This window comes from Podarcis bocagei (assembly GCF_964188305.1).
Source record: "Podarcis bocagei genome assembly, chromosome: 13".
Lineage (NCBI taxonomy): Eukaryota > Metazoa > Chordata > Lepidosauria > Squamata > Lacertidae > Podarcis > Podarcis bocagei.
This window is the reverse complement of record NC_138138.1, coordinates 3,691,544-3,715,047: the sequence shown is the minus strand read 5'-3', so window position 1 is coordinate 3,715,047 and position 23,504 is coordinate 3,691,544. Positions and strand designations below refer to the sequence as shown.

The following is a 23,504-nucleotide window of genomic DNA, read 5'->3' as shown; positions in this document are numbered from 1 at the left end:
TCAGGATGAGAACAGAAATCGTGCAGCGCAGCGGCAGCAGCAGCAGCAGCAGCAGCAGCAGCAGTAGGCCCCATTAGCTAAAGTGGTGTTTCAGATTAAGAACAGTTTCAGGTTAAGAACAGACCTCCAGAACGAATTAAGTTCTTAACCCGAGGTACCACTGTATTGTGATACATACATAAATGGATAATTTGCATGAAGTATAGAATTTAAATGTGATTCAAATTATTAATTCACAGCATATTGTATATTCAGACTTCATACTGTAGGCTCCCAGTAATTGGCAAAGATATATTAGTTCTTGGACTGTAAGACACATTAATAAAAATGGTTCCAAATGTGGGGATTTTTATATTTTTTAGAAATTTGGCAGTCCCAAACCTGTATGCATGAGATACCCAGATGTGCTGGGTGAACTGATGACTATTAAGTGACATTGGTTCTACTTACACACCGGAGAGAATAGGTACCAAAAATTCTGGAAATTTGTTGTTTTCCTAAAAGTTTTGGCTGCTAATTTACTACTCTTATTTCTGCTTCAAAATAGGAGTACATCTCATTGTATGACAATACTAACACTCAGTTTCATTATATGGTAAACAAATCCTTTGATTTTTGGAGGTACATCGATCTGCCCCCAGTAAAAGAAACTTAAACTGTAGATGTATTTCTGCATAATGACTGTAGGTGAATCCATCATGAGATTACCCGATGATTGAAAGGTGGAAAAAGAGTTCATATTTTTCTTTGAATGTGTACCTTGAATTTATTTTCATAATGGTACTTAAAGTTTCTGTTATACATAAATTACTTTCCAATTAGGATTTTGTTGCCTTTAATACCTTATTGGTTTTTTCCCCTAGGGGCCTCAGTCAGTCAGAAGCAGAGTCCTGCTACATTAATATAGCAAGAACACTTGAATTCTATGGAGTAGAATTACACAGTGGTAGAGTATGTTTACAGTTCTTTTTTATATTTAGAGCAACTTGTACTTAAACTTATTTTTTAAAAAAATCATACATACCTTAATATTAAAATAGCTGTTAGAGGAAAACGCTCTTTTTTGCACCTAAAGCAGCTAAGCATAAAAAACTTATATTTCTTATACACCTTTATAACTTAGTTTCTTAAGCAGGACTTGTTGTCCTTTACTTTTAACCATGTTAAAATATGGATTTGAGAAAAACTTCCAATATTGCCAATTCTCAGCTGAGATTTTAATATATTCTTCTGCCTTTTTTATTTATAATTGACATTGTAAGAAGCATTCTCGGTGGCATAAGTCAGTTGCTTCTATAGAAAGCTTCAGTTAAGCTACAGTTTTAGACTGAAATGTTTACTTGCATAGTATGGGCTGCCTTGGAATTGGGTGCTCAGCAGGATTTTTGTGATGTGTGTGTATGTATGCATGTTTCTGGGGAAACACACCCTCCCAGTCCTCACCATATTGCCAACTGTTTTTGAAAGTCCTTTCAGTTTTAAATTTGGGGTTGCTATGTGGTGAAGAATTCCTGTTTGAGGAAACACCAACTTTAACTTTCCTTCCATATGCAGACATAGTCATCCATTTCTTTGGATTTCAACTCCAGTAAATGGCATCACAATCAGCACCCACTGACATCTAAGCTACTATACTCACAGTAATAACGGCATGCAAAAACTCTGGCATATCTGGTATTTGTGTGTTTTAATTAAGCAAGTCTGGGTTGTTTCTCCCAAATACAGAAATTGGTCAGCTCCTTTTTATGTAAGACATCCAGTTCTTTATCCCCCATCACACAGAGAGAAATTCAGAGTCACACTTCAATGTATCCATTTGTAGAATAGGATTCTTAGTGCTTTAATTTACCAGTTTTTCCTGTGGTTCTTACTTTTAGGATCTTCATAATCTTGATCTTATGATTGGAATTGCTTCAGGAGGTATTGCTGTATATAGGAAACTCATTTGCACAAGCTTCTATCCTTGGTAAGATACTTGGGGTGTGGGTGGGTGTATAAAGTTTTAAGACTGAACATGAAAATAACAAATCTCTCATTTTTAAATAATACCTGTAATGTGTATGGGTTGCTCATGCGTAAGTTGCCGCCTCTCCCGGCTTTGTTGCCTTGCTAAACCTTTCAGTCTGGGCAGCCCTTCACTTCGTGGCTGCCTCAGTCGCTAGCAGAATCTGTCAGTGGGCGTTTCTTAAATCTTTTCCAACATAAAAGTTGTTTGACACCCAGTCTCCTCCTACTCTCTCTGCGCGGAAGTCTTCTGCGCAGGGTGGGCATGGGTAGCGGAGGACCCGTGCTCTCCCCGCTGGTGTCCGGTGAAGAGTCCTGGAGCCCTCTCACCGATTCCCCCATCAGCCCCTCTCTATCCCTGGTGTTGCGCTGATTTGCTTCCCCATCTACGGAGCTGCCTCTCTCCCTGCTGGGCCCTTCTCCAGCATCATTTGAGAGCCTTCCCTCCGCCTCTAGCTCCGATGTCAGTTCCCTGACAATACCCATAAAGAACACTACTGAAGATGGAAGGTGTTGAGATTGAAGTCTATTTAGAAATCCAGCCCTCTAATGCTTGGTGTGTGGAACTGATCCATGGTTACATGTGAAGTTGCTTCTTACTGAGTCACATCACTGGTCTATCTAGTCTCATTTATTTTCTACTGTGACATCTTTATCAGCCTCACTATCTGAAATAATTTTTAGTTGGATATTCTACTGTCGTGTGTTTAGGATCTTGTGCATGCAAAGGTTGTTGTTTGCCACTGAGCTATGCCCCTTCCTATTGTTTGTTTCTGAGCTGAGCTGCTCTGCAAATGCTCAGGCATTCTCTTTAATATCATTATTACTTAATACTTTTGTTCAGGTTATAGATTTCCCCCTATTATACCTAGAGAGAAATCAGGAGATGGGTTTTTGATCTCAGCTGCTTCTCCATCGTTCTTGTCCCCACAGACAGCAGTGACCAACTGAACTGGGAATCCAGTGTTGTTTGAACATTGAAACTTGGTGACTCTGAGAAACAAAATCAGTGTTAGAACTTAAGGCTTGCTTTCGTTTTTCCCCAGATACATTTATTTTGACAGCAGGGAGATAATTTCTGAACCAGACCCCAAGTAATTGCTGACTCACATTAAACCTTGAAGGTGTTCTGCAAAACCCCAAATCAATTTGGAGAAGATACATCCACTTTGATACCTCTGGAGCAAATAGTTCTTGTGTTAGATCTAATGTTATTGACTTGAAACTCTTGTATAATTCAAGTGAGCAATATATATATCACAATATTCAAACCAGATTAAGGGACATTAAAAAACGAAACATCAAATCAGCTGTAAATAAAATGTTTAAATATCTGCCCTTGATAAAAGTTGAGGGGGAAATATTCAATCGGGCTAACATACAGGCCCTACGTTGGACTGAAATTATTAATTTTGAAATCAAATAATAAAATAAATAAAAAGCCTTACCAGTTGCAAGAACAGAAAAAATCACGATTGCTGGGGTACATAAAGGGTAAAGGGACCCCTGACCGTTAGGTCCAATCACGGACGACTCGGGGGTTGCGGCACTCATCTCACTTTATTGGCCGAGGGAGCTGGCGTACAGCTTCCGGGTCATGTGGCCAGCATAACTAAGCTGCTTTTGGCAAACCAGAGCAGCGCATGGAAACGCTGTTTCCTGCCGGAGCAGGAAGGTAAACTACTTGCACTTTGACGTGCTTTCAAACTGCTAGGTTGGCAGAAGCAGGGACCGAGCAATGGGAACTCACCCCATCGCGGGGAATCAAACCACCGACCTTCTGATCAGCAAGCCACATGAGAGTCACAAATACAAGATGGGTGACACCTGGCTTGAGAGCAGTACATGTGAAAAGGATCTAGGAGTCTTGGTTGACCACAAACTTGACATGAGCCAACAGTGTGACGCGGCAGCTAAAAAAGCCAATGCAATTCTGGGCTGCATCAATAGGAGTATAGCATCTAGATCAAGGGAAGTAATAGTGCCACTGTATTCTGCTCTGGTCAGACCTCACCTGGAGTACTGTGTCCAGTTCTGGGCACCACAGTTCAAGAAGGACACTGACAAACTGGAACGTGTCCAGAGGAGGGCAACCAAAATGGTCAAAGGCCTGGAAACGATGCCTTATGAGGAACGGCTAAGGGAGCTGGGCATGTTTAGCCTGGAGAAGAGGAGGTTAAGGGGTGATATGGTAGCCATGTTCAAATATATAAAAGGATGTCACATAGAGGAGGGAGCAAGGTTGTTTTCTGCTGCTCCAGAGAAGCGGACACGGAGCAATGGATCTAAACTACAAGAAAGAAGATTCCACCTAAACATTAGGAAGAACTTCCTGACAGTAAGAGCTGTTTGACAGTGGAATTTGCTGCCAAGGAGTGTGGTGGAGTCTCCTCCTTTGGAGGTCTTTAAGCAGAGGCTTGACAACCATATGTCAGGAGTGCTCTGATGGTGTTTCCTGCTTGGCAGGGGGTTGGACTCGATGGCCCTTGTGGTCTCTTCCAATCTATGATTCTATGATTCTATAAGCCCTAGGCTCTGTGGTTTAGACCACAGCGCCATCCGCGTCCCAGTGGGGTACATAATCATGTTTATTTTCCATGTCAATTTTCTCTGTGTTCATTCATAAACCAATTCTTTCCCATTAATCTGTGATTTTAAAAAAGTTATTATCACAAAATAAAATTGTGCCACAAAATTCAGAGAAGTGCAAAATCCAAAGTATAATTACGTTTTAATCTGCATGTCATCTACAGCGTGCAGAACAGGTCAGTTTGCATTGGAATTCACAAATACCAAATTCCTCAGGCATTCATACTGATTGCAATAGGAAGCTTGTTAGTACTTCTGTGGACAGCCCATTATAATGGAATGTGCCACACCTGTAACCCATGGATGTGCACAGCAACCTTTTAGATTGAGGAATGCAAAGAATGGTTGTTCCTAGACTCAGGTCTGTCTTTTGATGGGCATGTAGTCCAAGCTTGCTTGACAGTATTGTCAGCTGGTTTTGATGGATGAGGCTTGTTAGAGCAGACCGTAGGAGTCTTGTCAGGAATTGTGCAATCCGATCCAATCCTGTTTCCTAGAAACAATTGTTTGTGTTGTGAAATTGCGGACTGCACCCAATACCTTTAGTGTGTAATTACCTCTATTTTATTTCCATGCAAAATTTGAAAGTAACTAACATTTTTATTGCTTACCTACAAATTGTAAGGATATTGGTTGAGTGGATTGCACAGGAAAGCACTTTTGAATGTAGCCTCTCCCTTTCATTTCAAATTTTGCTTCAAGCTTATGGTAGTGATAATGATTTTCTGAGAAATGAGAATGTTTTAGTTAATTATAGCTACCGTATTTTTCGCCCCATAGGGTGCACCGCCCCATAGGGCACACCTAGTTTTTTTGGGGGGAAATAAAGAAAAAAACTTATTTCTCCCCCCCAGGCGCGGGGTTGGGGCGGGGGAAGCCCCCAGAACAGGCTGCTCTCTGCAAGCCGTGGGAGCCCTCCCACGGCTTGCAGAGAGCTACCTGAAGCCCGGGGCGCGACTGCTCAGCGTGCCCCCGGCTTCGGGATAGAGGCAGCTCTCCGCAAGCTGTGGGAGGGCTCCCGCGGCTTGCACAGAGCTACCCAAAGCCCGGGGTGTGACTGCTCAGCGCGCCCCAGGCTTCGGGATAGAGGCAGCTCTCCGCAAGCCCTCTCGCCCTCCAGGCTTCAGCGAAAGCCTGCATTCGCCCCATAGGACGCACACACATTTCCCCTTCATTTTTGGAGGGGAAAAAGTGCGTCCTATAGGGCAAAAAATACGGTAGTTACTTAGATTTTAGTTCCTGTTTCAGATATAATGGAGCCCTTCTGAATAGTGTGACAAGGTGTGGGGCTGCTGACTGGGGTGGAGGTAATTTCCCCTTCCCCAGCAACATCCCACATGGTTCAGGAGGGCCTCTCGATTCTCCAGAAAGGCTTGAGAGGGAAGGGGAGAAAGGAAACTTCCCTTATGTGAACCTTCTAAGTTAACTTAATTTACAATCCAAGCATTGAGTCTGATGTGCGTTATTGTACCTGTATTTTCTATCAATGTTTGTTTTGATTGTGTTGTGTTTTTAGAGTATGATATAGTATAACTTTTTCCTTTTCAGGGTGAACATAATAAAAATTTCGTTTAAACGAAAGAAGTTCTTTATCCAGCAGCGACAGAAACATGTGAGTATCTCCCAGCCACCCCACCCCTAGACTTTTTTACAATTAACCTCCAATCTTGCCACAAGATGAAGCAATGAATTAAAGGCCATGTCTATGAGTTGGAAAACAAGGTGTACAGAGATCCTTTTTATAGTGTATATTTCATAATACATTGATGATATGTGAAGCTAATTGCTGTAGAGGTGATTGATGTTTGGACGGAATACTTGATCAGAGATTTTCTTCCTACCCTATGCCCTGCACCTGTTTTTTCATTCAAAGAAAAGATGTAATAAGATCTGATCATTAATTTGATCAAGTCAGCATGGTGGTCTGCTTAATTAACAGCAACTGTGCCTCTGTGGGAACACATGAATTCAAGGTTCTAGCTATCAGAGCTTCTAATTAGCTGGGAATCTCTGGGTCAGTTGTTGGGCCAGTTTCTTGGGTTATTCCTTTATTCTATGCTTCACACTGTGCTGCTTGTTCCTGTTGTGTGGGGCCATGTACCTTGCAGGCTAGATCAGCTAGGTTTGTTGTTTTATTCTGACTTGTATTTTTATGCACTGTAAATAAAATACCTCACTTAAATTTGGTGTGCTCTTTTCTGGAAATCCTGGGTCGCTAATTGCAGTGTTTTGGACTTCATGGTTAACTGCTTCTGTATAGTGTAATTGCCTGAAGCCTAGAGGGCAGAGTGGACTTGCAGAATTTGGTTGGAAGGCTCTGGTTTGATTTTTCATAGAATCATAGAATCATAGAGTTGGAAGAGACCACAAGGGCCATCGAGTCCAACCCCCTGCCAAGCAGGAAACACCATCAGAGCACTCCTGACATATGGTTGTCAAGCCTCTGCTTACAGACCTCCAAAGAAGGAGACTCCACCACACTCCTTGGCAGCAAATTCCACTGTCAAACAGCTCTTACTGTCAGGAAGTTCTTCCTAATGTTTAGGTGGAATCTTCTTTCTTGTAGTTTGGATCCATTGCTCCGTGTCCGCTTCTCTGGAGCAGCAGAAAACAACCTTTCTCCCTCCTCTATGTGACATCCTTTTATATATTGGAACATGGCTATCTCCTCTTCTCCAGGCTAAACATGCCCAGCTCCCTTAACCGTTCCTCATAAGGCATCGTTTCCAGGCCTTTGACCATTTTTGTACCGACTTAAGCCAAATAAGTTTCCTGACTCCCTAAGCTTGGTGGCCAGACAGTGTTAACATTATTGACATAATAATAGTTCATTGATAGCTGATTTGTTCTGCTTTAATGGTGGTTGTCCAATGCTTCCCTAATGCTACTGCAGTATTGCTGTTCTGAAGAGCCATAGGGGCCTATAGCATAACAAAAGCCGGCCAGGACCCCTCACTCCCCCATATATTTGTGGCATGAAAAGTTATGCTATTTCAGCAGGCTGTTGCAGGATATGCATTGATTGGAAATGAAGCAGTATGAAACACTGCCCCCAACACATATTTATATAAAGTGGAATTACGTATAGCTGCCCCCATAGCATCAGGAGCACACATCATTAAGGATGTGCAATGAAAAGAATATCTGGAGACGCCCTTAGAGTGTAAGCATGTGGAATATAGCAGTAAACACTTCAGAAATTTTTCATGCGGGTTATTTCTAAATCTGATCCATACAAATTCTCTGCTGATGTCCCTAGAGATTTGTAGCCAAATACATATTTTCTTTTACAAGTAAGTGTCTGGTGTCTACTGGAGATCATGCTGCAGATTTCTGCTTTGTAGAAAAGCGTTACAAAAGCAGCTTTAAATTAAAGCCAATATGGCATGTCCTACAAAGTGGCGGATGGATCAGATTTCTTCATAGTGAAGAATGTTAACCTTAAGCATTGTTTGCTGTCTCATTGGCTGATGGGTTCAATAACTCTTCCTTTATTTACAAAAAAATAAACTTATAATTTCTGCAGTTTTATTCAGTCTGTCCACGTTCATTTTATTTCAGTACTTCCTTTGGCAGACCAAGCTATAATTGTTCAGAAGAGTTTGCTACCATTTTCCTCTGTCCAATTTTTCTGGCCCTCTACCTCAAATCATTATAAAGCACTCAGGGCAATCCATGGAAAGGGGAAGGGGAGAGCTGGGAGAATATTTGGAACCTATTGAAATATATACATTTTGTATATGTATATACAAAAGCTTGTACAAATCTGACAATATTGACACTGTTACCACAGATATATGTTGGCAGAATTGTTTTTCTGTTGCAAGCAAACAGTATTATGAGGCCATCTTGCAGCAAAAGTTAGAATTGCAACACTTGTAGTACAGCTTATTTGGAACTACAGTCTGTACATGTGGAAAGCAGCTATTACCCAGTACAGCTAAGCACTGGGAACATGTAACCATACATCTGTATTTGCATCTGTAAATTCTACTTTAAGTCAAAGCTGAAAATACATCATATATTTCCGTTTCAGTGTTAACATTTACAAATTGGTCTTGCCTTGTATATAAAATTCTTGTAAGACAGTAGTCCCCAGGAACGCCCAAACTTTGTGTAACTTCATCAGAGGCTAACCAGCTGCTCCAGTAAGCTCACAAGGCCAAGGGATGAGAGCCAACAAACTGAAGCTCAGTCCAGATAAGATAGTGTTTGCTTCTCTAGACTGAGTGGCTGGGAGGGTGTCTGCTCTTGATGGAGGTATACTCCCTTTGAAGGAGTGGGTATGTAGCTTGGGGGTATTTCTGAAGCTCAGGTGGCCTCAGTGGCACAGGTGACTTCTGTCAGCTTCAGCTGGTGGCCCAGCTGTGCCCCTATCTGGGCAGGGATAGCCTAACTTCTGTGGTCTGTCCTGTGGTAACCTCTTACCGCAATACTTTATACATATTCTAATTATTGATTAGAATAATTCTGATACATATTTTATTGTTACAGAATGAATCCAGGGAACACATAGTTGCCTTCAATATGCTAAACTACCGAGCATGCAAAAACCTGTGGAAATCTTGTGTGGAGCTTCACACATTTTTCCAGGCAAAGAAGATGCTACCCCATGAGAAGTTACTTTCCCATTATTGGACCACGAGTTCTAGAACACCAACCAAGTGAGTATGAGCTCCTAAACAGAAAACTTCTGAATGTAATTCTGAAACCCGTTTACATATATAATACTTAAACAGTTTTGTGAATAATTTAAGGCTGATTTTGTAAATTTCTGGTTGACTTCCCAACACATCACTAGAAACCTGGAAATTGTCCCACAGGGAAGCCAGGGGAGTCTGTTAAAATTGGAATGGGTCAATTCTAAGGAAACAAAGAAATGAACTTTAAAATAACTGCCAGTGTGGATTTAAAAAAAAATTCCTTCCTGTAGCACCTTAAAGACCAACTACGTTAGTTCTTGGTATAAGCTTTCGTGTGCATGCACACTTCGTGTGCATGAAGAAGTGTGCATGCACACGAAAGCTTATACCAAGAACTAACTTAGTTGGTCTTTAAGGTGCTACAGGAAGGAATTTTTTTTTATTTTGACTATGGCAGACCAACACGGCTACCCAGCGGCGTAGCGTGAGTTGTCAGCACCCGGGGCAACGCAAGTAATTTGCGCCCCCTAACCCGGGGCAAGGCATGTAATTTGCGCCCCCCTAACCCCTAACCTGCAAGTTGCCGCTGGCGCTGCCGCCCAAACGACGCCACTTGCCCGGGGGAGGAGGGGGGCAGAGAGGCGAGGAAAATGCAACGGCCCAGCAGCTGCAGCAGCAGCGGCGGAGGCGGGGCTGTGAGAAGGGGCTGCCTGGCGCGTCCTCCGTGGCGAGCGCTTAGAGCCGCTGCCTGCCGGGCGCCTTCAGCCCGGACGCGCGCACAGCTCGTCGGTTCCGCGAGACATGCGGCTCTGCTACAGCCTGCGCCCGAGGCTCTTCAGCGACTCCAGAGGCAGCGAGCGCCCCCCCCCGATGTTGCGCCCGGTGCGGCCTGCCCCCCGGCACCCCCCACGCTACGCCACTGCGGCTACCTATCTGTTGCCAGTGTGGAACACAGCAAGGGCTAGCCTGGACTATATTTGGCATGTGTCCGACAACTAGTTTAATGAAACTTGATGTTCTTCATGTTCTCTGTGCAGTTCCACATTACAGGTTCTGTTCTCTTGTAGAGCTGCAATCAGAACTTTTGACAGAAAGATTAGCATTTTTAAGGGAAGCCTGTCCTCCTTCTGAGTGCATGCAGTAAAGGGGTCTAGCTCCCACTTTCTCTCTGGCAACTTTTTGACTTCCACAGCAGCAGCATTCTAAAGAACTTCTGTTTAATGCGTTGCTCTTCAGAGTGTGAACTAGATTTTTCTTCTTTTCTCTCTTTACTCGGTTTCCCAGAAGCTGCGGAGTTGGTAGTTTTCCTTGTTATAAACCTCAGTTTGGCCACTACAGTAGCGATTCCTAGTTCTGGTGCTGGTGAGAATTGTCTTTAGTATAAATAATATTGTTTCCCAGCTACCACAAGCCAGGTCACAAACTTCTCTGGAGTCTGATCACGGAGGAGGATTAGCTTTTGAAGGGAGAGTTGGCAGACATTGACAGGTTACTTTACATCCAGGCTGTTTCCAGTCAATCTATCCAAGACATGTTGCATGCTGCTGCTCATGGAGAACAAGCTGGAAGGAAAAGTACAAAGTCTGTCAATATCCAAAAGAACTAAAGGGGTGTTTCTGCAGGGCACCTCTTAACAAAGTACATTTTCCTGAGTCCTTCATCAGGATTTGAAAGGCCAGTTGGGACATCGGCAAGGCTTACCAGGCATGGGCCGGATCACTCCTACGGAGATCCTCCGTGGGCCAGACCGGCACAGTGTAACACCGGAAATCGTGTCTGCGCATGTCCATGGTGCCAGAAATCGCACCTGCACAGAAGCGATTTCCAGCACCGCAGATGCAATTTCCGGCATCTGCAGACATGCGCAGAAGCGATTTTCTGAGCCGTGGAAGAGAGTTGCTGCACCACGCTGTGACTGTTTAGCGCAGTGCATGGGGACTCGCCAAGCAGGCGGCTTGGTTCGGGTGCGGCTTGTGGGCTGGTTAAACGGCCTCTGTGGGCCGCTTCTGGCCCATGGGCCTTAGGTTGCCGACCCTGAGCTAGAGGCAATCTGCTTAATTGTTTGGTTAAATACAGCTCTGCTTGCTTCCACAAAGCATCATCAAAGTTCTGCTGCTGGATGTTTCTGTGGCAGTGCTGATTTCTAATGATTTCATTAATTTTTTATAGAGATATAGTTTTAAGTGGAAGGGATCTTTCTGTTTTTCCAGTCTGATCTGGGAGGGCAGAGGCATCCTTCTCTGTGGAGGAGGCAATACAAGTCATTGGCTCTGCTCAGTGAGCTAAGGGCAGAGAGCTTCCTGAAGAATTAAAATGTCCTCTGGGAGTTTAGAGAACATGAATTTCCAGTAAGAATTTCCTCTTTCTGCACCTAAAATAAAGATTTATTATGCACAAAGTACTTTGTCCAAAGTATGTTGTTTTATTTCAGATCTTCTAACAATCATTACTGCAAAAAAGTAATAGGTGGTATGATTTGGAATGCAGCTATGAGGAGATCTTTGTCAGCTGAACACTTAGAGACCAAAAGTCTTCCTTCTCGGTCTCCTCCAGTTACCCCAAACTGGTAAGAATTATCTTTTTTATCTTCCATAAAATGGGAAGGGACATGAGCACAAGGCAAAGTTTTATTTATGTCAAAATTTATTTTTGATGTGATTAAGATCTCTCTTAAAGATGAATAATAAAGATTCAAAATAGCTACTGGTGTATTTCAAAATGTTACTGCAATTATTTCCAATACTCAGTGCTTGGTTGTCGGATATGGCTTTTGATTCAACAGCGTCAATATGTGAGGAAGTAGTGGAGGGGTTCTTTCTCCCACAATTCTAAACTATAAAGACTGACTTCCTGACTCTAGAAGGAGGAGCCTATCCTAAGTAGTTGTGATACTTGCTTGAAGTTAAACAGAATTTCACATTCTGTTTTTCTACTTAAAAGTAGAAAATAGTGCTTAGATTGCAATTCTGTTTATGCTAATCTGAGTGTAAGCCTCATTGAACACAATAGCATTTATTAATGAGTAAACACCTTTCTTCTATATAGGTTTTGTCTGTGGTCCGTTCTGCATGTTATAGCTCATGTCTACTTGGAATAAATGGGCTTTGAATTTAAAAATATTAAACAAGTGATAAAATAATTGTAACCTCTGAGTGTGTGTTATAATATATTAAGCTTCTCATATTTTAAAAAAGTTTAAGAAAGATCCTATCACAACTAACTTCTGAATCCTACCTCTTTTAAGGCGAAGTCCTAGATTACGTCATGAGATTCGTAAACCACGACACTCATCTGTAGATAACCTTGCAAACGAGATTTCCTATATAACTGAAACAGAAGATGTGTTTTACACCTATAAAGTTTCCCCAGCTTCCAAGGATAGTGATTCAGAGTTGTCCCAGAGTCGCAGCCCATGGAGAAGGTAAATAACCTCTACAAACAGTGATTTCAGTGCTACTCTGCCCTGATAATTGGTAAACAACAAAATTAAGAAGGTATTTCATATTAAATATTTCAGTAGAAAAGAATAATGCTAGTAACGAAGACTGATACCATAACCCTGAGTATTTAGTCAGAAGTACCAAATTCCTAATTGGAGACATCACTAATGCATTTGTTTTTATTTATTAAATCTGTATACTGCCCTTCATCTGAAGGACTCAGGATGGTTCACAGCATAAAAATAGAAGATTAAAAAAATACACACAAAAAACCAGGAACAAGCACAAAATAAACCAATATCCTCACAAACACATTTAAAAGGATAGGATGTCAATCAGCCGAAGGCCTGGTTGAAGGGGAACATTGACGCCAGGCGAGCCTCCCTACAGAGAGCATTCCACAAGTGGAGCCACCGCAGAAAAGGTTTCATGTTGCCAGGCATCTCATTGAGGAGACACTCAAAGAAAGGGCCTCAGATGATAACAGGGTCTGGGTTGATTCATATGGGGAGAGGCGGTCCTTGAGATATTGTTGTCCTGAGCCATTTAAGGCTTTATAGGTCAAACCTAGTGCTTTGAATTGGGCATGGAAACTGATTGGCAATCAGTGCAGTCAGTCCAGAATTGGTGTAATATGCTCAAACCACATTGCCACAGTGAGCAACCTGGTCTCTGATTTCTGCACCAGCTGAAGTTTCTGAACCATCTCCATTGGCTTCCTTATGTGTAACACTTTGCAGTAATCAAACCTGGAGGATACCACAGCATAAACAGAGGCTATTCTTGTCCAGTTAAGGGTGCAGCTGGGCCACCAGTCGAAGTTGATGGAAGGCACTGAGGCCACCTGAGCCTCAAGAGACAGCAAAAGATCCAGAGGTAGCCCCAAGAAGTACCTGCTCCTTCAGAGGGAGTGTAGCTCCTTCAAGAGCAAGCAGCCTCCCCTTCATCTGCTCTCGGGAACCATCCACTAACAGTCTTACGTGGAGTGAGCTACAGTTTGTTGGCTCCCATCCAGTCCCTTACTCATCCAAGCAAGACAGTGGTCCAGCACATCCACTGCCTCACCTGCAGATGTAAAGGAGACTTAGAGCTATGTGTCATCAGTGTGACAACGTACTCCAAACCTCCGGATAACCCCACTCAGCGATTTCATGTACAGTGGTACTTCCGGTTGCGCACGGGATCCGTTCCAGAGCTCCAGTCGGATCCTGAGGAATTCACAACTGGAGGTGCCTCTTCTGTGCATGCGCGTGGTGCAGTAGGGCACTTTTGCACATGCACGCTCGGTGAAACCTGCAAAAATACTTCTGGGTTTGCCGCGTTCGCATCCTGAAGGATACGCAACCACAGGTGTGCATATCCAGAGGTACCACTGTAGATGTTAAACAGCACAGGGGTTAAAATCGAACTCTGAGGAAACACACACTGAAGATTCCATGGGACCAAAGAGCACTCCCCAAGCATCGCGCTCTGGAAATTACCATCTAAATAGCACCGGAAACACCACAAAGCAGTTCCACCCTACTGTACTGTTGGTTTCTTTGCTTTTTTGCATTCACATATATGCTATGCATGCAGTGAAATGCTCAATGACTTAAGTAGCATATAAGCTGCATGTTCTTAGTTTAAAAATGCAAAATCTGTACCATAGAAAGTTAAATCTTATACTTAAAATAAATTTTTGTATAAAGATATTTGAGGATTCATAGGATCCAAATATTGCATGGAACATCTATCAAATGGTGGTTGGGGTTGGAACTCAGGGAATGATGGAAATCTTGGGCCCAGTTCATACCCCTATTATATAAACAAGCACGGGAAACAGAAGGCATATGTCATTCCCATTTCTGCTTTTTCTATCTGTTGTTCACATCCAAATCAGCCTTTGGGGTTCATGAAACTAATAGACCCAGATGGCAGTGTGAGTGAACAGAATATTTTCTTCATTTGTTCAAGGGCATAAGAACACTGTATGAGTGAATTTTGATAAATTAGTTACAGTGGTGCCTCGCAAGACGAAATTAATTCGTTCCGCAAGTCTCTTCGTCTTGCGAGTTTTTCGTCTTGCGATGCACGGTTTCCCATAGGAATGCATTGAAAATCAATTAATGCGTTCCTAGGGAAACCGCCTTCAGACCAGGTCCGGGGACAGTCTGTCCCCGGACCTCTTCTGAAGGCTGGGGGGGGGGGATAAGGACTTTTCTTCCCACCCCCAGCATTTTAAAAAACCCCGGGACAGCGGAGGACTTCTCCGCTGTCCGGGCAATCTTAAAATGCTGGCGGGCGGCATTTTAAAATCGCCCCGGGACAGCGGAGGACTTCTCCGCTGTCCGGGGCGATTTAAAAGCCCCTGGGAAGGCAGGCAGGGGGGACAAAGACTTTTGCCCCCCGCCAGCCTTCAGAAGGTGTTCCCGCCCCCCGCCCCGCTTCGGAGCACCGTTCCGAAGCCGGGCGGTGGGGGAAGGTGTTCCCACCCCCCGCCCCGCTTCGGAGCACCGTTCCGAAGCCGGGCGGTGGGGGAAGGTGCTCCCACCCCCTTGCCCCGCTTCGGAGCACCGTTCCGAAGCTGGGCGGTGGGGGAAGGTGTTCCCACCCCCCCGCCCCGCTTCGGAGCACCGTTCCGAAGCCGGGCGGTGGGGGAAGGTGTTCCCACCCCCCCGCCCCGCTTCGGAGCACCGTTCCGAAGCTGGGCGGTGGGGGAAGGTGTTCCCCCGCCCCGCTTCGGAGCACCGTTCCGAAGCGGGGCGGTGGGGGAAGGTGTTCTCACCCCCCCGCCCCGCTTCGGAGCACCGTTCCGAAGCCGGGCGGTGGGGGAAGGTGTTCCCACCCCCCCGCCCCGCTTCGGAGCACCGTTCCGAAGCGCGGCGGTGGGGGAAGGTGTTCCCACTCCCCCGCCCCGCTTCGGAGCACCGGGAGAAGCGATCTCCCCGCAGCCCCTTGCTTCAAAAGAGGTCCGGGGGCAGCGGGAAGTGCTTGCCGCTGCCCCCGGACCTCTTTTGAAGCATGGGGCGGTGGGGAGAAGCGATCTCCCCGCAGCCCCTTGCTTCAAAAGAGGTCCGGGGGCAGCGGGAAGCGCTTCCCGCTGTCCCCGGACCTGGGGCTGCGGGGAGAAGATCGCTTCTCCCCGCCGCCCCTTGCTTCAAAAGAGAAGACCCGCTGTCCCCGGGGCAAGCTTCGTTTTGCGAAGCAAGCCCATAGGGAAATTCGTCTTGCGAGGCAACTCGAAAACGAAAAAACCTTTCGTTTTGCGAGTTTTTCGTCTCGCGAGGCGTTCGTCTTGCGGGGTACCACTGTATTTTCCTTGCATCCTTTTAAGTATGTACTGTATATGTTTTCTGGAACAGTTACAATTTTTAAAATGGAACATGTAATTCGCCTAGATTTTGAAACAGTGACTCTAGAGAGACAAATGAGTGTCGCTTAAATGATTTTGTAGAGTACCAGTGCAGTTTGTTCTACAGTGGTACCTCGGGTTACATACGCTTCAGATTACAGACTCCGCTAACCCAGAAATAGTGCTTCAGGTTAAGAACTTTGCTTGAGGATAAGAACAGAAATCGTGCTCCAGCGGCGCGGCAGCAGCAGGAGGCCCCATTAGCTAAAGTGGTGCTTCAGGTTAAGAACAGTTTCAGGTTAAGTACAGACCTCTGGAACGAATTAAGTACTTAACCCGAGGTACCACTGTATACGTGTTTTGAATTTGCATGTGAATGCCTGAATAATTTTTAGTCTCATAGAAGAAAGAGTCTTGTCAAGTTTTGCTTTCTGCATAAAATCAAACTGATGAGCTTTTGATACTTAGTTTTTGAATACACCATTTCTCTACTGCTTAAAATCTTTGTTATAAAACATTTTGTTTAAATATCCTTTGCTTGTGTGTGTTTTCTTCAGCAGATCATCAGAACAGGAATCACCAAAGTGAGTTTTCCAACAGTGTCACAAATTCCTCTTGTAGCTGAAATTTTAAGATATTCTAATCAAGTTAAATCCCAGAAAACATAATAACATGTATTACTTATTCATTCATAAACTAGTGTTGCTGATTTGTTTCTCTCAAAATAAGCCATGGTTTATTATTGGCTTGCTATTGCTGTTTGATGCTCACACCTCCAAGACAGGAAAGGGAGGAGGGGGTGGGTGCAATTTCAGCTGCTCCCTGGTAAACCATAGTTTAAGTCTGACTTAGTGTTACATGTGAGCACGTGTGTGTATAAAATATTTTATTAACATATTAATTTTTGCTGCACCAGAAAAACTTTCTGAGCCTTGAGCTGATATTGCTAGTGAAAATGTGAATATTTATTATGTTCTTCTTGTATCTTAAAGTGTGGGGCTGGAATATAGTGAGTTAAAGTAAATGAAAAATTTGAAATCCTGAAAAAAATCCACAACTGACTTGTCAAAAAGAAATCCTTATATTCAGAAGAAGAAATCATTTTGCATAAAAATTGTTGGCTTACACTAAATAGTGAGGTCTGGCTACTAATGTTTAACTTGTTTTGTTTTTTTAATGAAGGAACATATTGGAAAATAATTCAACACAGAATGTTTTGTCCCAGACTCTCAATGGAGTTGGCAACCTTTCAGGGTCTTATCCTTTGAATGGAAAAGATAAACAGTCTTTAGAAACAAATGAAAATGTTTCAAAAGGACTTTTAATGGATGACTCCAATCAGTACTACTTTGATAAGGTATGATAAACAAGATGAAACTGGCACTTCCTGATAAGCTTAAACAGCAGTGTAGGTGAGACAGAACAGGATACCTTTTCAGTTGAGAAGCAGACATTTATTTCATACATCAATTCCAGTCTCCCATCCTGGTCATTTTGTAGAAGAGGTGTGTATCTGTACACTAAGCTTTTAAAAATAAATTTGTAAATATGTATTGAGAAGTTGGAGGGTTTCTGGATGTGAATTGTATGTTCCATTACACTGATGGTTGTATTTATACTCCGTTTGTACATTTGTGTTGACTTGTCAATTGCCTTGTTTGCTTGTGGATTATTATTTTTTTAAGAGAGAGGGGCGAAATTAGCCTTATCATAGAGTTTTAGCCTTTGGCTAGATAGCTCCTTTGAAATGGACAAATCTATGTGGAGGGGATGCCCAGTTTGGAAAAATTTCTCATGATAGGTAAATTGAAGATTATCCAAGTCATCCAACTAAGGTAGTACTTAACATGTTTCACAGATAAAAAGCCTCTTTTCCTTGTCTTCCAGAATGAAGTTATTGATGGAGACTTGCTTTTGATACGCATTTTGCCAGATGAAGATGGAAAATTTGGATTTAACCTGAAGGTAAGAAGGCACTAGTAAAGCAATATTGATAATTAAATATAACTTGGGAGTGAGCATTGCAGGGGAACCATTGGGAAATGTTGCTTGTATCTTTTTAAATATGCTTTCCCCAGTATGTGATAAAGTATTATGCTGCTGTGCTGTCAAAATACTGATTGGTTTAATGGAGTATTGATAGTTCTTCCTTCCTATCTTCTCCCTGAATAAACCAAATTTTATTGCCCTCAGCTAGTTATTAGTGTTGTCATGTGGATGCTAATTATGAAAGAGCTTTGTGCACTAGATATAAATGGGAATGCAAGGGTCTTCAAATTACAAGTGGATATTGGGAGTGAGCAAATCCCGACAAATCTATCTATTCTCACCTTTTGGGTAAAATTCTATGCATGTTTTGTTTAGAACAGAAACTCTGAAATTTGCCTCAAGTTTTGCTTTGAGTGTAAGTCATTATTGACCCTGATTAAGATATTGATTCTCTTTTAGTCAAAGATTTTGCATTGTTTTAACAGTACATTTGCCCCTACACAGTGATTTGGAATAACGTTATGTTCGTATCATTTGTCATCTGCCCAAGTTATGCTAGTAAATTTCCTGGAGTAAAACTATCTTTGCACAGATTGTAAAGAAATTAGATCAAATGTAAACATTTGGTCATGAGACCTAGTTCATTACTAAGCATTTTCTAGTAAACCTATTGGAGGATTTTCATTATGTGTTTTTAACAGGTAACCATGCTGAAACCCCCAACCCACCCAGAATGCTGTTTTAAATATTAAATCTTACAGCTATGTGCAATTTATCGCTATATCGTTCAATGCATCACGATAACTGGTTCATTAAATTTGACCTGACAATATATCATTCAAAACACAAGAGGGCAGTATAGTTGTGAGCAATTTGAGCAGTCCTGTCCCTGTGGGTGGTTTGTCTCAGCCAAAGGCAGAACAGTTTCAGCCTCGGCACCTTGCAATAAGTCTCAGCTGAGGACAGAACAGATTCAGCCCCAGCACCTTGCAATAACTGTGTCCAGCCTTGCGATAACAGCGGTGTTCCCTCTCCCTGTTCTGGCTGCTTCACAGTGGTTTGTCTCAGCTGAAGACAGAACAGTTTTGATCTCAGCATCTTGTGATAGCTGCGGAGTTCCCTTTCTCTCTAGGCTGATGCAACATCCAAGAATGCCTGCTGCTTCTTCCGTATGCCCCATCTCCTCCACCACCCACCTGCACAACATCCAAGACTACCTGCTCCTTCTCTCCCAAGCCCCATCTCCAACCCCCCCTCCTGCAGATCTCCATGGCTGCTCCTTTGGCCATCCACATGCCAGACCTTCATGCCCACCCTATAAAGTTCTGTGTTTCAGATATCGTAATATATTGCTATATTGGACAAGCTTTGTTTTAAGTTAAGCTTATCTGACACATAAACTTCTGGAATGCCCCATCACAGTTTGAAAACTGTTCTAGATAAATCATGTATTGCACAGTTACAATGCCGGCTTATTACATGTCCAATCAATAGAAAACCCCATTGTGTTTAATAGAAGTTTTCCCCAGAGCATAGGATTTCAGCCTAAGTATATTAATACTTTAACTATTCAGATGTATTTTAAATGTTTTAAAGATTGTATTGTTTTGTCACTGTTGCTTGCCATCCTGGGGTGCTCTGAGAGGAGTAGCTGGATATAAATATAATAAATAAAAATACTTTGGCACCATGTTTTAGGGGGGCATTGATCAGAAGATACCTCTAGTTGTGTCCAGAATCATTCCAGGTTCCCCTGTAAGTATAAACTTTTGAACTTCCTTCATTTTTGTATTGTATTTTATCTATAAGCCTCCTTGAGTCCCTATCAGGGAAAAAGGCAGAGTATAGAAATCTACTACTACTTTGACTATAACTGCTGCTGCTGCTCATTGTTAGCAGAATAAGAGAGTGGGAAGAAAACTTGGACATTATCTCAATAGAAATGCATAAAATCAGGATGTGGGCCCCTGGATTATTTGAACAGCTTCATTCTCAATCTGAACTGAATAGTGTCAGACATTGCTGATGGAAAAATTTTCCAAATATATTGAACAAATAAATTTTCCATGGTTTCCTAATGCAGATAATACTTCATCAAGATAAAGAATAGCATTGCTAATTAGAGATTCAGTCAAATCCTTCACACTGAAGTTAATATCCAATTTGTTTCTTAGACTGAAAGGTTTGAAAATGGTGACTTCATTTTCTTTTGTCTTATGGCAGTCTGATAAATGCATTCCAAAATTGCTTGAAGGTGATCAGATAGTATTAATCAATGGCCGGGACATATCTGAGCACACACATGACCAAGTAGTGATGTTTATAAAAGCCAGCAGAGAGTCACATACACGTGAGCTTGTACTTCTGATCAGGCGGAAAGGTAAGTATTTATGTGATGTATTGCTATTGAAGAGTGGGATTGTGGTGGGATCCTGCTGCTTGGAGCATAACTGATCAGGATTATTGTCTCTACACTAGAAGCTATTTTATTTTGAGTTCTTCTTTAAATTTCTACAAAGAGTCACTTGAAACATTGGAATCTCACAGTTAACTAAAGCTGGTCTTCGGGGGGGGGGTATAGCCTCCCTTCAGCTCTCCACTCCTAGGGCAATTAGTATTTTGAGCTCGACACTCCTTCTGGCATGGAAGGGAAGGAAGTGTTTTGATCCCTCCCTTCCATCTTTGAATTTCAGAACTCTACTGGTCTGGATCCAGGCACCAGAGACTTGAGATTCCAAGATACCCCCCATCATGCCATTATATCAAGATTTTTCTGTAATCATGGTTTGTTGTGATATCCAAATTGGCCTTGCCTGTAGACCCAATCTTTGCAAACTCATCTCAGCATGGTTTCAAATCAAGGTTTTGAGATAAGCCACTGGAGTTAAAATTGTTTTCCCCCTCATGAGAGCAGTATTTCAGCAATTTGCCAAAGAAAAAAATAGTTGCTGAGACACAGAAAGAGATTGAATTGCATCCCCCTCCCTGCTAATATTCACCTGCCTTAGGATATTTGCCAGTGTGGTGTAGTGGTTAAGAGCGGTAGTCTTGTAATCTGGGGAACCGGGTTCGAGTCTCCGCTCCTCCACATGCAGCTGCTGGGTGACCTTGGGCCAGTCACACTTCTGTGAAGTCTCTCAGCCCCACTCACCTCACAGAGTGTTTGTTGTGGGGGAGGAAGGGAAAGGAGAATGTTAGCCGCTTTGAGACTCCTGAAGGGGAGTGAAAGACGGGATATCAAATCCAAACTCCTCTTCTTCTTCTTCTTTGGAACTGTTAAAGAGCAACAATTAGCAAAGCAGCTTTTACAAATCTGTCCTTTTTCATATACATTTTCTTTAAAATACCTAGACATTACTGTTTGAAGAATGTCAAAGATCTGGATTTGCCTGTGTCTTTTTAGTTCTTAGACCATTTGTTGAGAACAAGTTGGAAGATGAAGCTGATGGATCTGGTTTTCTGGAAACAATTATTCCCAACTGTTCTGAGTATGGTGAGACTTTAGAAGAATCAATGGAGCAACTAAAGAAAGGACTGGAAAGTGGAACTGTCCTAATTCAGTTTGAAGTAAGCAACCATCACAGTGTCAGACCCTTGGTTTGAATGTGTCCCTTCCTAAACAGATGCAAATAAAGCCACTATTCCCTTGGCTACTCTCCTCCTTCTAACTTTCTCTTCTTTGTGACCGTTGACTTGTTGACAGCATTGGCCCAGAAATGGAGCACTTGGTGTTCCAGAAGCTAAGGGTTCATTCAGGTGCTGGCCAAAGCAGCATTGTAAGTCATGACTTTAAAAACATAAAAGAGCCCGGCTGGATCAGGCCAAAGGCCCACTTAGTCCAGCATTCTATTCTCACAGTGACCATGTTTTAACTATACTGAAGTGCAAGTTTCTAAAAATATAAAAGCAGGAAAATGTAATGTTTTAATAATTGCTGCTTGGATAGGCCTACACAACCCTTGTGTTTCACCACAAAATTAAAACCTAAATGCAGTCTTTTAATTGGCAGTTTTAGAAGTGCAATGTTGATATCATAATGCCCTAATTAGATTTTATTTAACAGTGTATTTAAATGACACGCAGCTGTCAAAAGAGTAAGTTTATCTTCTTACAATTTTTGTTAATCTGTAATCCTGTTAAGAACTAGCATCAAAATTTGAGGGGTATTTAGTCAGCTTTCCTCTGACTTGATAGGCAAGCCAAGAATTAAGAATGCCTTCCTGCCCTGTAACTCTCTTCTGCAAATGCCTGATCCTGTATTGTCATTAACTTGTTAACACTTTGCAACAAGGCCTCAAAATAAAATAAGCCCCCAACTCACTTGTCATATGATCTGGCCAGAGATATGGAGCAAATACAAGACCACCGCACATTCCAGTGCCAGTCAAGCTGCCACAGGGATTGGGAACTGCCAGTTGTTCATTTGTGGGGAATTATTTTATATTTGTTATAATTCAAGCAAGTCTCGGCAGTGTGTATGGAGGTCCTGCACTGCCTAGATTCAACTTGATCCTTATTTAATTATTCAGTGAAGAGCTTTTATTTTCTTTCAGCAACTTTATAGAAAAAAGCCAGGATTAGCTATTACTTGTGCAAAGCTACCTCAAAACATGGACAAAAATCGGTACAAAGATGTTCTGCCATGTGAGTATTAAATTATATTTTGCCTTTTATTTCCTTTAATATTTAACTTGTAATATTTAACAGTAATTCCATGCCTATCAGCCTAAAAGTGAGTCAGGACTGCCCCGAAATAAGGTGATTTCTACATATTCAGGGTAAGTAAAAGTACATTTGTTGTACATAAATGGGGCAACTAATCCTGAACTTACCTCATGCCATATCTAAAGATCCATGACAGCTCCACTAGTAGATCAAATATCTCCCTACACAGGGAGCTTGCACAGAGTATACACAAGGCTCGTGGAACAGTGGTTCAAGACCCATTCACAGAGAGAAATGCCCTTTTACCATACAGAAACTGCAACAAAAGCAGTCACATGCATACACTGACACCAGTACCCTCCAGCCCATAGGATATGGGGTTTGAAAGCAGAAATTGGAGTCTGAGCCCCACCAGACAGAAGGCTGGAAACCCCCACTGATCTCTGGACATCTAGAAAACTTGCAGCCTATACAGAGCAGTTCCCAAACTGCTCAACCACAGCAGCAGACAGGTGTCTTGACATATTGTGGGGCATTGGCCTTTCCCTCATAGCAATCAATGTTAGGAGCACAGGGACTGAAGGTGAAACCCTGGTCTCATAAAACAACTTAAGTCTTGCATGCTAGAGGACCGTGGTTCAAACCCAGAGTACAAACCTGGTCTTGAAAGGGGTGAGCCCACCCCTAGTATTCTAATAGGCACACCTAAGATAACCATCCCTCTTTGACCCACCACTCCTTTTGACAACCCATGTGACCAATCCATCCCTTAATTAATTTAGTTGACAGGCTAGCCCTGCCCAGTAGCATCCCAGCAGGATTCATTGTCCCCACCTGCCA

At 42.7% G+C, this 23,504-nt stretch overlaps 1 protein-coding gene across 11 annotated transcripts in view; it reads left to right on the top strand.

The window, feature by feature from the left end:
- PTPN3 (protein tyrosine phosphatase non-receptor type 3) overlaps positions 1–23,504 on the top strand; it is a 95,773-nt gene that overhangs the window by 62,225 nt on the left and 10,044 nt on the right. For 9 of the 11 annotated variants that reach the window (XM_081168498.1, XM_081168494.1, XM_081168501.1 and 6 more), the window contains 13 exons: positions 864–951; positions 1,878–1,966; positions 6,142–6,205; positions 9,088–9,257; positions 11,668–11,802; positions 12,481–12,657; positions 16,568–16,594; positions 17,193–17,367; positions 17,898–17,975; positions 19,698–19,754; positions 20,223–20,379; positions 21,403–21,566; positions 22,553–22,643. In XM_081168498.1, coding sequence (XP_081024624.1) covers positions 864–951; positions 1,878–1,966; positions 6,142–6,205; positions 9,088–9,257; positions 11,668–11,802; positions 12,481–12,657; positions 16,568–16,594; positions 17,193–17,367; positions 17,898–17,975; positions 19,698–19,754; positions 20,223–20,379; positions 21,403–21,566; positions 22,553–22,643 — 1,472 coding nt within the window. The remainder of the gene's footprint in view (positions 1–863; positions 952–1,877; positions 1,967–6,141; positions 6,206–9,087; positions 9,258–11,667; positions 11,803–12,480; positions 12,658–16,567; positions 16,595–17,192; positions 17,368–17,897; positions 17,976–19,697; positions 19,755–20,222; positions 20,380–21,402; positions 21,567–22,552; positions 22,644–23,504) is intronic. The other 2 variants (XM_081168497.1, XM_081168496.1) reach the window with 2 other exon arrangements.